The sequence below is a fragment of the Larus michahellis genome, chromosome 8 (assembly GCF_964199755.1).
Source record: "Larus michahellis chromosome 8, bLarMic1.1, whole genome shotgun sequence".
In the NCBI taxonomy this organism is placed as follows: Eukaryota; Metazoa; Chordata; class Aves; order Charadriiformes; family Laridae; genus Larus; species Larus michahellis.
The window spans coordinates 52,295,364-52,309,254 of NC_133903.1; the positions used below are offsets into that span (position 1 = coordinate 52,295,364).

Below are 13,891 nucleotides of genomic sequence, written 5' to 3' on the forward strand. Positions count from 1 at the left end.
CCAGTGAGCTGCAAGTTTTTCGTTCAGCTGCAAAGTGTCTGTTTTTCATGGAAAAGGTGTTGGCGCAGAGCGTAGTTGGGAGCGTTCCCAGGCAGGGGCCGTCCAGGACACCCACCAGCCAGAACGTAGCTCTTCAGACTCTATTTTATTTCAATAATATTTCTTTAAAGCTCATAATATTGCTAAAGAGAAAGGGATGCCCTCAAGAAAAAGGGATTTGCTCAAAGACCGGGCAGAGCCAAGAGCAGTTCAATGAAAACCCACGAGCGTGTCCCCATCACACCCTCCCCAGCCAGGAGCTGGTGGGATGCCCATCAAAAGTGGCATCAGGTCCCTTTTTATCCAGATGTTCACCCTCATGTGTCAAATCCCAAAGGGTCATCCGCAGTCACCCCTTCCAGCAGGAGAAGGTTAACCCAAAGGCAGAAGGCAACCCGCACCTGGAGGTTTAGTTGTGTTATGAGCTTTTATTTAAAAAGCACATTTATACAGCAATAATTTCGCAGATACAAACTTCAATTTTGTATTCTACAAAAGTCTTTGAATATTCTTCTCTTTACAAAATGGAACATTACAAAAATACAGACAATTTAATATGTTTGTTTTTTTTTTTATACAAATGTCTCTAATTGTAGTTATTTTCATTAAAATATTACTACCACAGAACTACAATATTTTAGTCGACTATAAAAAAATTAATTCAATGCTTTTTTAAGCAGCAAAATGTAAATAAACACAGGTCAGGACACAGTTTATAGTCATAGTGGATATATCTAAAATTGTTTCAGAAATAATATTTTACATAGTTAATTTTTAAGGTTTTATACATTATTTATATAATATTTATATATAAAAAAAAACATCATAGCTTGCTATAGTTGAAATGATAGGACGGATTCTGTAAGAAGGATGTGCAAATGGCCGTTCTGCATGCTTTGCGGGATCCCTTTGCAAACGCGCTCTGTGAAAGGGCTGCAAACTGAGAACCTGTGGTTTCCGGGCAAAAAAAAAATAAAAATAATAAAAAAAAAATAATAATAATCATCATCGTCATCACACTGGATATAGGCACGACTGATTTACCGCCGGTGTCACCGAGCGGAGCACAGGACCTGGTACCTGCCGTGGCGTGCACCGGGGTGCCCAAGGGAGGAGGAGGAGGAGGAGGAGGATGCACAAACCGACTGACACCCAGGCTGGGACGTGCCGCCCAGCAGCCCGTCCCGAAACTGCAGAATAAAAGTTTCCCCAGGACTCAGCCCCGGGGTCGTAGTGCCAACGCGTCTTCGGCAGAGCCGCCGCTACCCACTTGCGAACCACCAGCTCCTGTGGGCGCACAGAAAATCTGCTGTGATTTTTTTTTTTTTTTTTGGGAGGAGGGGGAAGGGGATGGAGGATGGCCGGGAAGCGGAGGATGCTCTTTCCATGAAGGGCCATTTGTGGGGGCTGCGCACGCCCCGGGGGCTCAGGCAGGACGAACCCTCGCCGGGGTGCGAGCGGAGAGGAAGAAATGTGGCTTCTCTGCGCGGAGGATGGAGTTATTCAGCCTCACTGCGCGTCTCAGGACTGCTCGTTAAAGGCGTGTGTAGTGTGATCAGAGACCCTTCGGAGATCTTTGACCGGGCAAGCTTCTTCTAAACTAAGTCACAGTATGGAATAGAGGAGGCAAAAAATAAACTAGTATCAAAAAGAGAAAAAAAAGCAACTCTTACAAACCATCCCAGATCTTGACTCAGTGCTGTTTCTCGTATATAGTGCTATACAATTTAGTCGTGAGTTGTTTGTTTTTTTCCTCGCAGGCATTGGAAATCTTCATAGTAAAAAAAAAAAAAAAACCTAAGATGGCCAGCTTTCCAAAAATCCCTTAGTGTTCATTAGGCTATGAACAATTTGGCGTTCACTACAACATGAACACTCAAACCAATTGCACATCCAGAACTCCGGCACCTCTCTTTGTTTGTTCGGCTTTTGCGTTTTGCGTTTTTTCCTTTCTCATCGTCGCTTTTGACTTAGTTGACCACCACCCCTTTCATCCAAATGTCGCAAGTTGAAAAGACCACAGAGTAAGACTTTACTGGTCGGGCAAGAAAGTCTCTCCCTACATTCTACTGTCTGATGAGATTTGAGAGCAGCAGGTAGTTGCTGTCAGCAGTCATTTTTTCGCAAAAAAAAAAAAAATAAAAATTAAAATAAAATACAACACCCATCCAATTTCTCAAAGGTCTACACCATGTTGTGATGGTTATTCCGCTCAATGATGTCCACAGGTGAAAGGATCTCCTTCCGGATGGGCGGTGGAGGCAGGCAAGTCTTTGTCTTGGGCTTGAAGAGATCTGAGACGTAAAACACCTGTAGGAATAAGCAGAAAAGGCAAAACTTAGCCACACCAGGTGATACTTTGTTCAAAAGTTTGGTTTACAGACTATATACATATCTTTAAGCTGCAAAAATAGCACTTTTTGCGCTATTGAATGCCTGCCCGTAACACTGATAGCTGTGAAATCCCAAGCGCCTGCTCCCACCTTTCTGTACAACACGGAAAAAGGCTCAGACCTCACAAAACGCAGCCTAAAAACATTACAGAACAATTTTATTTCTCGCTGCATAATCACCGAGGGCAAACACCCAAACCTTTGCTGATGGGGTTGAAAAGCCAGGAAACAGATACACGGCCCACGCTCCAATAAAATAACAAAGGTCTCCAAAGGGCTGGCCTGACTCATGGTGAGTGGTTTTAGGGACGGAGTCGGCGTGAAACAATTCATTCAGACAGACATCAGGTAGGCAATTAAAAGCTTTCAAATCCAAGCTGCGTTAAAAGTGATCAGCAATGAGTCAACAGCGAGTGATGCTCTCTCCTCTTGCCCCACCAAGGCACCGGTACAGAGCCGGGGTCTGGTCCTAAAGCCAAAGCCTAAGGAGAGGAGGAGCTATTCCTGACTACTTCTTCCTAAATATCCCGTGATGTAACCCCTCTCCCGGATGTGAAAAAGCCACTGCTTGGCAATTTCGGGAGGCAGAAACACAATAAGAAACAAAGTGCTGGGAGGAAACTTCCACATCCTCCCTTGGCAGCCGCTGCACAAAGCTTATCGGTCCTGCCGGACCGGGGCACTTTCTCCCTTGCCAAACCTCAGCCTCACGCCAGAAGGGAAAAGAGTCAGACAGCGCGGATGCTCTGGACAGGGCAAAAAATGGTGGGGATTCATCATTTTGTCAGCTGGCACCAAAGCCCCGAACTTTGGTCCTGCTGCCGACTGCCTCGGCCAGCCCAAAATTTGCCGTCTCATCTCGGACATCCCGAAGCACCGATAATTCACACCCAGCTGTGGGTTTGCTGAGCCGCGGCCCCAGGCGGAGCAGCACGCCGCGCTTGCGGGAATTAGCGGCACATTTTATTTTGCTCCCCCGGTACTCGGACGCAAGATTTAAGCAACAAGATAAATCAGGGGAAAAACGTCCAAGGTGCTCAAAGGAGTAATCGTAGGTTAATACACCCAGGCTGGGTAAACAGGGAGGGAGGAAAGGTTTTCCCCATCGGCATCTCCACATTTTCTAGCTACCCAGAGCCCTACGCAGCAGGTCTAGTTTTTCCCTTGGAAACAACTTGTGCAGATAAGGAGCTGGGCCGAACAGCCAGCGGACCTGCTGTCCGCGGCAGTTTACTCCTACAACTACAAGCGGGGATGCAGGAAGCTGAGCCGTTGTTGCTCGGCTTTTATTGCTTCGTGGAAAAGCAGGGAAGGAGCTGACATATAACCCAGCTCTTTTTTCAGCGTACGTGTTGCCGTCTGGCCACCTAGTTGTATAACCGAGCTGATAAAGTTGTTTACAGGGCATCCAAGTGGCAGCGTTTGGTTAAATAACAGGATCCAGCCGAAGCCGCCGAGGGTCCCGAGCTGGAGTCTGGCCTCTTGCTGCAGCGTCGCAGTGTGAAAGCGCGTTGAACTGCGCTGGCAATGGTTTGCTTTTGGGTCGTTAATAACCGTAAAACTCCCGGTCCGGCGCATTTCTGATGCCATCTCGCTCTCTTGCCCACCTCGGCGAGCTGGATTCAATCAAAAAGATGTCCGATTTCTGCACCACGATAGCCGTGACAAATCAATTTATGGGAGGAGATTGCCGAGCGCAAGAAGCGCACGGGGATTACACCGAGCCTGGTCCTTATTTTGGACAGGAATGAGTTATGGCGGAGGGTCATCCTGGGTATTTTAGCTTTTACTGCGCCGCTTTTTCAGGTTTTAATTCAGAGACTGGGTAAGAGGTTTCATTTCTCCTTAAACCGTATTTCACTGTAACATGGCTGGAGGTTATATAAACACTTATAGGAATCATGAAACATGATCTTTGGGGGTTAAAACAGTGCGTTAAATCCTTCTAATGCTTGAACAGTTTAACACAAAAAAGGACTAATAAACGTGCAAAGTTTTTCACTTGGATTAGCTCCATTTCCTGTAGAAGGTGCTCTCCACCCATAAAGAAAACTTGACAGCAGAAGACTGAGCGCGTATTATACGCAGTAAGCCTGTATCTTACACTGCCACTTCACAATTCCTATTCCTTTTCATTATATTGAAGAAATTCTTAATCACAGAGAGGTTAAAACAACTCATCTAAGCTACCCAGAGCAACACCAGGAGCGCGTCCTTCCAGCGTCTCCCCTTTTCTCTCTCCCTCGGATGAGGCATAAACTACAGGACACACAGCAGGCTGCCTACAACACGCGTAAAAACTATTTCCATTTAAGAAATCCTCATCGTATTTCACCCTGGATCCAAGTCTGAATGTTTCATCAGCTGGAAGCGCTTGACACTAATGTCTTCTGCTTGTTATTTCAGGCACTGAAGGACAAACGTGTCTGCTGCAGCACAACCTGGATTTAAACTCTGGCAGCCCTCAGAGATGAAACCCACAATTGGTTTCTACTGAAAATTACAGCCTGATAACTATGGGATTTTAACGGGCCTTGACTACCATCGAAGCGGGCTCCTGGAGGTTTTGCTGGTGGAAGGGGTGTCTGGGAGCACCCAGGGTGGGTTGGGGGTGATGAGTCTTCAGGTCCCTCCTCCTGCTTCACAGCATCCCAAGGACGAGAGCCGGATCCGAGACATAGGACATACCAGTAACTGCTCTGACGTACCAGTAATGTTAGCAAAAAGCTGCTAAGCTCTACGTTTACTCCAGGGAGTCTCAGGGCAGCTCTTTCCCTTGTCCCTTGCTGCCACCTTCCAAAAGGGAGGAAAGTCTGCCGGCCCCTCCTGGGCAACGGTAGGTTTGGGAGAACAACATATTGCTGGTTCTTCACAAGCTGATGAAACGGGACGAGGATTGGGTTTAAACCCTGCCCAAGTCCTAAACTGCTGCCGGAGATGTCCCCAGCCACCAAGCCATGTCTGCAAAGGGTTTGGAGCCCCCTCCACGAGCCGGCTGGGAAGAGCAGCGCAGGTTGCCCTGGGCTCGCAGGCAAACCCGAGCCTGCCTGTAAAATTCCAGGCAGCTGCTTCCTATGTCGGTTTACCTCGCCACAGGAAAACCAGCCCAGCACCGCCGCAGCCTCCCCTTCCCAGTCCAGCTCCCAGCTGCCAGAGGGCCGGGAGGGGACGGCCAGCCCTGCCTGCTTGTCCCAGCCGGGAAGCATCCGGACGCCCATCCCGAGCATCCGGAGAGCTATTGTCTTTCTGAAACCGCTGCTGGGATCCAGGAATGGATCGCTTGGTCCCTGCTCCCCCTATATATTGCTGTTATCCCACCTCTCAAGCACAAAGGCACACGGAGAGGTAAATACCCCCCCCGTCAAACTACCTGGCGACGTGCGCTTGGTGTCCCGACAAACCCACACGATCCAAATTCAGGCACCTGGACTGCGACAAGCTCCTCCATTGCTCCCCACATCGCTCAGGGTCTTTGCCAGGATTTGGAAAAAAAAAAAACCCTGACAGTATCGGTATGAAGGACACAAGACCTGTAACGCTCTTGCAGAGGCTTCTCTAAGTTTCCCCTCTCTAAATCTGCCGGCCCTGCATGGGACATCGGCATCAGGCAAGAGCAAAACCCAACAGCTACCGCTCAGAGAGTTAATAATACTTCATAAAAAAAAAAACAAACCCAAAAAACTTCCCGACAATGAGATTTTTGTCTTGGCTTTGGAATATTATCAGTGAGTGGAAAGTACATAAATAACCTATTTTCTCTCCTTGCAAAATATAACATTAGCGAACTTAATTCCTTGCCTCCAGGGCTGCTTTACTTTTAGATCAGTCATAAAAAAAAAAAAAAAAACCCAAAACAAAACACACAAAAAAAAAAACCAATCCAAGAAAGTGGTAAGCTGTTAAAAATCTTGGTTTCAGGAGTTTGTACAGACACAGGAACATCCATAACCCCCGGCCTCTTTGTTCCCATGCGCGGCAGCCGCCCGACCCGGTGCCCCCCATCCTGCCTACTTTAAACATTTCCATGTGTCACGTCGAGTTAGAGGGCTGCGCAATCAGGTCGCTCTTTGGAAAGCAAATTGCATGAGAACAAGCCCGGCAGCCGCAGACAAGCGGGCACGGCTTTTGTTCGTCTTTTTCTCACGAGCCCTTTCGCTACATTAAAAACCCACCAGCAGCAAACGAGGCGCCCAACAAACGAGGCGCCCAGCCTCCCCTCGCCGGGCAGACACCGGCTCCCGCTCCCAGGGGACGGCTTTTGGCTGGCTTGTGCAGGGAAGAGCCGTCTTAATCCCAACTACCCCAGACTCCCCATTTGGGTCCTGGCGGAAAGCCTTGCAAACGAGCTGGTGCTCGTTACCGAGAGCAGCTGGAGAAGGGCTATCAAGATGATCGGGGGTTAGAGCAGCTCTCATATAGAGACAGGCCGAGAGAGCTGGGGGTGATCAGCCTGGAGAAGAGAAGGCTCTGGGGAGACCTGAGAGCCCTTTCCAGTATCTGGAGGGGGTCCACAAGAAAGCTGGAGAGGGACTTTTTACAAGGGCACGTAGTGATAGGACGAGGGGAAATGGCTTCAAACTGGAAGAGGGGAGATATAGATTAGATATTAGGAAGAAATTCTTTACTCTAAGGGTGGTGAGACACTGGAAGAGGCTGCCCAGAGAAGCTGTGGCTGCCCCATCCCTGGAGGGGTTCAAGGCCAGGGTGGACAGGGCTTGGAGCAACCTGGGCTGGTGGGAGGTATCCCTGCCCAGGGCAGGGGGTTGGAACTAGATGATCTTCATGGTCCCTTCCAACCCCAACCATTCAGTGATTCTAAGCGAGAGAGAGATACTCTTCCTTGTCTGAACGCCTTTTCAGTGCCCCGAGCTGCCCACGCAACAGGCCCTTTGCTCAGGAGCCTCAAGGCTGATGGGGTAAAAACCTTAAATGTTGTATTTTTGGCTGAATGTGTTGTTTTTTTTCAGTGGGGGACAAGAAGAATTGCTTCAGCCCTCCAGCACAGCAGCTCTGCTGCTTGCAGGGAGGGGAAAGTGCCCATCGGAGCACCCATCATTGGGCTGGTGGGATGCTGTGCTCTCAAACCATGGTCCAGCTGCGAATGAGGATTCTCACACAGGGATGACACCGGCCTGAGCCCCTGGAGCATTGTGCCTCCTGCCACTTCCCCAGCTGCAACAGGGGGTTACGTGAGCTCGCAGCAGCGTGGGTGCCCGCTATTCCCCTGGGACCCCCACCAGCATCCCCGCTGCCCCTCCTTGCATGGTTTGCCATACTCACCACGCAGTAAGCCACCAGGGCTCCCTGTGCAAAGCCAGCCAGCACGTCGGTGGGGTGATGCTTGTGGTCCGACACACGGGACAGGCCAGTGTAAAACGCCATCATGATGAGGGTGAACTGGAGGAGGGGACGGAGCAGACGGGCTCCCTTCCACGTGAATCTGGCCTGCAGATAAAACTGCAGGGAAAAGGAAAAACAAGCAAACAAACAAAAAAAAAAAAAAAAAGAAAAAGGTTGCATTAATTTGAGGGCAGCAAAGGAGAAGCCGTGCCCAAAATGTGCGCACATGGCAGCAACCGCTCTGTGGGGCTGGCCGTGGGGTACCTTCATCCCCGTGGCTCAAGGAGGGGGGAGTTGACAAAGAGGGAGGATGCTCTTTACAAAATTGTGGCCTCCATCATGCAGAGGGGAGCAGAGATGAAGGGATTTTTAACCCGTGGAGTGGATGCGGGCAGAGGTGGAGGGGTACAGCCTTTCCTTGCTGAGCCAGGGTCAGGAGCTTGGGACCTTGGGACCTCCTGCATCCCAGCTCACCCTCCAGCCCCACTTCAGCCTCCAAGTCCATCACGGTCACACACAACATCCCATCGGGCCGAGTAAGGAAATTCCTCCCCACTGCTGTTTAGTGCGTAATGGAAGCAAGTTCCCAAACTTGGGACACCCAGGACCCACAGCATCTCTCGGAGGAAAACCAGGATTCAACGCAGCATGACGCACCTCCAGAGCCAGCTCCGAAGATTTCCGGGCACAGCCGCGGAATACAATTTTGTGGATGCAAAAGGCAATCCTCTGACATTGCCACCACGTTTCCCAGCCCGAGCCCTGGGGTTTGCAGGGGCACAGCGAGCAGCCGCCCCGCCGCACGGGAGGGGAAGTCATTCCTACCCAGCGAGGGAAAAAGCGAGGTGCCGGCTCGACCCGAAAAGACGAAGGTGACGTGACGTCAAATGGACATTGACCCCTCCTTGTGACTATCTCGGGTCCGTTTCCGCTTCGGCCGGCGGGCACGGCCGGTTCCTGTGGGAACCGGGAAGCCGGGCGGGAAGAGAGGACAGGAAAACGGCCACCCGCTGCCCACGGATGAGCGGGGCCGGGTGCAGCGCGGGGAGGAAAGCTGCGGGAGGGGAGGGACGTCGCAGCAACCTTGGGGCTCAGGGAGGAGGGAGGCACTCGATGGCCAGAAGAGTGTAAAAGTGCCTGGAAAACGCTGCTCGGCTCCTGCAGCTGGGACCCATGGGCTCAGCCACGGCAGGTATTTTTCTGCCTGCTCCTAAATGAAGCGTTGGAAGCCAGACCCAGCGTGCTTGGTGGGACTCTGTAACATCAGAGGTCTGGAAAGGGGTTTAATACCCATTTACGATCCCTTTTACACACCCAGAGCAGTTTACACTGCCTTGATATAAAAGGGAACGAAGCTCTTGCTGGGTTCCCTGAAACCACAAATAACTTAATGACACCATTTACCTATAAAAGCAGAATTAATCGGAAAGCTGATAAGGGGGAAGCATCGCTTTAGCCAATTTACTATGTTTGGCGGCTGCATAAACATGATATTTACCCGTTTTTGGAAAGAACACACACTGGGCTCTTTAGAGGAAATGAAACATCATGCCATTTGAATGGAGCAGATGCTCCAAATTATCCAAATTGTTAGCCAATTAACATGGAAGAGAGCAGTACCAAAGCAGCTCGGTGCTGGCTAAATGCACATTATGATTCTGGGGAATATATCTGCAAACCAGCCCGAGGCTGGGAACGGAGCCACATCACCACGGCACACACCCCACACCATGAAAACTCCTGCACGCGACGCTATGGGATGAGTTACAGCTCCCCAGATCCCCCCAGCAAACCCATACTAGTGTAGCCCAGCTAACGGACCACTGGGCTGGTTCTTTAGTTTGTGAGGATAATTTATGTCATCTCGGGAGAAAGAAAAGTCAGCTATCAATGTATCAAAACTAAGAGGCACGTTCTGTCCAGAAAGATCTAAAAAAATAATAATTAAAAAAAAAAAAAAAACAACAAAAAACAACAAAACCCAACACACCCAACAAAAATCTCAGCACCGACGAGGAGGTGATTTCCCTCCAGTTGAAATGCAGCCATCGCTGAGCTGGAACGCCGGAGCTGTGAAATAGCACAACTCCATCCTGCGCAGTCACTTGCAGTGATTTAACAGCAGGCACTTCACCCTGCAAGCAAATATCTACGCGGTTCATTAGCCGGGAAACGGCATTTTTAGTTTGCAACGCTTAGGCTGGCTGAATTTTCATTGCCATAGTATTTGTGCACCCGGTGACCTGCCACAGAGTAAACTGTGCAGGCAGGATACTCCTGGGAACTATTCAGGGAAGATGGAGACGGGGAGCTGAGGTTATCTTTGAATACAACTTCTCAGTGTAGAGACAACGTCCCTTGAAAAAAAAAAAAAAACCAGCATTTACGGAGAATAGCATTTTTAATGTGTGTATATATATATATTTATAAAAAAAAAGTATAAAATATGCTTCTACTGACATGGTTTAGGGTCAGGATTATTTTCAGGTCTAAGAGTCTCAGCCCAGCCCAGGTAACAATGCAAAACTCAGGTTCCAGTATGCTGTTACAGAGCAAAATTATCTTCAAGTATTACATCTTACGGACTATTACTCTTAGTTCTACCAGGAAGACTTGAAACCTAACGTCTTTCTTTAGTCTTGAGGCTCTATCGCCTCAAACCCCTTAAGAAAGAAATTTGCTGCTGGATAATTTGACATTTTTTCCTTTTTGCACAGCCTTGACATCCCCTCAGATCATTCCATCCCACAAGCTTGGGCTAAAAACAGGTCCTCTACAGGTGAGGAGGCAAAGTATCAATTAAAAATTAGCAATAAAAAGCTAAAACCGAGTTTGAACACGTAATCAAGCAGACACGTCTGGGGCTGAAGCCATTTAAAAAACACACTTGTTTGTATACTGCATACCACTCCTTCAAAAGCACAGCTGTGAACTGGGTGCCTAATCGACAGGCTTCAGCCCTGGAAAAGGTAGGCAAACGCAGCGTGGCACCTTCGGGGGTGTGCCGGGTGCCCCCCAGGTCCCCAGCACCCATCTCGCACCCACACCTGCACATCTTGGAGGAGTAAAACCCACCCGAACAGACGCGCCTCAAACGCCGCACCACCAGTGTGAGGACCTCGACTGAGCTCCTCTTACTGCCGCAATAAGATTCTTGGAGAAGTTGCTCGTTAGTTCCCCATTCATAAGGAAAAAAAAAAAAAAAAAAAAAAAGGGAAAAAAAAAGAGAAGGAGAAAAAAAAAAAAAGAGGATAACGGCACTTTTCATATTTCACGGGCAATTTGTGAGCGTGCAGTACACCAGAGACCATGCTCAAACAGCAGGGTGCTGAGATCCCATAAGTACGTTAAAGGTGAGCCTTGGGGTGCTCCAAACTTTGCCTCTGCCCTCAGTATGAAAGAAAAACCGAGTTAATAAGAGAAGGTCAAAAAGCGAAAGGAGAGCGTGGGGGCTGAAAGAATCAGAATTTCCCTAAACCGGGATTTAGTGCTATTACTAAGAAATGGGAAGTTCCTGGAAATTTATCTGAAAGCCTGCTTTTGAAGGCTTTTTTTTTTTTTTTTTTTTTTTGAAACTTGGGAGCAAATCCGAAGCGCTGCCTGCTAAGGCCCGACAGATTTGGACAGGAACATTGGGGCTGGATGGAGCCCTTCCTGGGAGGTGGTGGAGCAGCAAGACCGCAACCAGGGTGGTTATTTCCACCACAGACCATCACGGGGCAGCGATAGTCAGGAGGAGCATCAACAGGAGCAAGGGCGGATGGAATGAAACGGGATCACACGGAGAAGGAGTTATTTGGAACTCCCATCCACTGTCTCCTGGCAGAGGCCGAATTACCACAAAGCAGATGGCTTGAAGGACGTCACATTGCTCTTCTTCTGCCAGGGGACTTCCACAGTGTTGGTGGGGACAGCCCGTGGCCACACACAACCTCTGAGCAAACCCATCAAGGAGGAGCTGGCAGGAGACATGGGCTAAAAGCATCACCTCCAGCCTCCGGGGGCTTTCTGCCACGCAGAAATCCCATCCTGTTCACACTAACCCCACCGCGAGGCTGAATTCCATCAACCACGTCCCTTAGTCACAGCTAAGGTTTCCTTCTGGGAAATGGCCGGTCCTGTTGCCGACTGTCTGACCTGAAGTCACCTCCATCTCCAGCCCCATCTGCAAACAGAGCGGTACCCAAAGCGGTATGGGGCCAAAACGCCTCAAACCCAAACTCACCCCAACATAGCACACAGGGAAAAGCCAGCTGGAGGGAGGGGAACTGCAGAATTCAGTTTTTAGCATCAAGCTGGCCAGAAGACAAGGCCAGCAGAAGGGCAAAGACCTCCCAGCACCGAAGGGATGTGCTGTTTGCTTCTTCCCTGCCTTCGCTGAGCATACAGCATCCTCCCACCCCATCGGGAATATCCCCATCCCATATCCCCATCAGCTCTGCAACGCGGTTCACACCTCGGCCCTGGCCTCTGATGTAATTCCAGTTTATTCGCTTACTTAGGTCACTGCTAAACTTGACTCCAAGTCCACAACCACCACGGAGTTTCCTTCACACAGGCACGTCATCGCTCAGCAGCACCAGGGCACTGGGACCTTCTCCACCCTTCAGCGAGAAACCCCAGTGCAAAGATAAGAAAAACCAGAAACATCTCTAGTTTTTCATATAAATGAGTAGAACGCACTAAAACCCAACCTGATCTGATGTCTTCAGCCTCATCCACCAACACGCACTGGTGCAAGCTACCCTGTTTTACTCCTCTTTTATCCAGAATCGGCTAACATCGCTGAGAGATATTAATTTAGGTTTTTCTGCATCCTCTGTGTAGTTTCAGGCGACTTTGTGCCATTAAAAAAAAAAAATAAAAAAATTTAAAATTAGAATTATGGTCTCATGTGCTAGAGGGGATTGGAAAGCCCCCATCGCTCTCTGCAAGGACTCCCCTTGTCCAGCAAAGCAAACCCAAGAGGTATGGGTCAGGTGCAGAACGCTGTGTGGAATAAGCTGTTACATACCTCCTCTTTCCTCAGCCTGCTATAAATATGTATTACGGACTCGCTCAGCCAAGCAGTAACAAAGCAAGGAAAATTAAGACAAAGAGGATTACCCAAGCGTAATTTCCCCTTTTAAATTTTTTTTTATACAAAGGCCTGATGCTAATTGGGTATTCTTGGTGACAAGAAGGCTGCGAGAAACTTAGCCCTGAAGTCTCAGTGTTTAGAACTAAATCCCAGGAGATTTTACTGTGTTGCAAGTGCCTTTCCCTGGAACTTTTCCTCCAAAGCCCTCTGGGGCTTGGCATCTATCCTTATTTTCCTACTGGGTGCGCATGGCCAAATTCTTGATGGATGCTGTGCAGGGAACGGGGATACTACAGGTGATGGGGAAGCCATGGTCACCTATCCACTGGCCACCAAACGCCCAAGAAAATCCAGGCCCACGGTGCAGGCGAAGCCCCGTGGGATGCATGGGAATCCAGGTATTTTCTAATAGACCGACTAAAGCTTTCTGGCACCCGTCTCCATCAGGTGAGACAAACTTGAAAACATTATAATTGAGAACGGGCTCTAAGAGTGAAGCCAGGGAACGCCAGGAGAGACGGGAAGTGACTTATCCTCGAAATATGAAGTATTGTTCAACAGGGAACGCACTCAGGACGTGGCTGATGAGCCAAGCTTCTGCAGCACTCGCTCAGCCCCGCAAATACCCCAACTCTGCAAAGGCTCCCGGCAAACTCCCGGCACCCAAAGCGCGGGCAGCAACCTGCTGCGGCACAGCCCGCGCTTCCCAGGAACCGGAGAACAACCGGGTTTTTTTTTTTTGACTGAGATGATTTAACGATTAAATCCATCCTAACCCACCTCCTGCAGACGTTGGCATGGTGGATGCCACATTTTTAACCAGCCTTCCAAAAATTTACTCAATCACCACGTTGGACAAGATAGTAGGGGTTTTTTTTTTGCATTAAATAAAATCCCTCCGGGTTAGTATAACCTCTTTTTTTTTTTTTTTTTTTTTTTTTTTTTTTAAATTCTTTTGGCGTATTATCAGCCTCTCCAACATGACAGATTTTCTGTCTCCCTTTTGCTCTGAGATTTCTTGTTCAGGCTCTGGCAGTGG

General features: G+C 49.0%; 1 protein-coding gene across 1 annotated transcript in view; it reads right to left on the minus strand.

The window, feature by feature from the left end:
• Positions 1-1,160: 1,160 nt before the first annotated feature.
• Positions 1,161-13,891, minus strand: part of PLPP3 (phospholipid phosphatase 3) — a 47,253-nt gene continuing 34,522 nt past the window's right edge. Inside the window, exons 5-6 of the mRNA XM_074596849.1 lie at positions 7,713-7,889; positions 1,161-2,349 (exon numbers count right to left, since the gene is read on the minus strand). Of these exons, the coding sequence (XP_074452950.1) occupies positions 2,224-2,349; positions 7,713-7,889 (303 nt within the window). The 3' untranslated portion in view covers positions 1,161-2,223. The remainder of the gene's footprint in view (positions 2,350-7,712; positions 7,890-13,891) is intronic.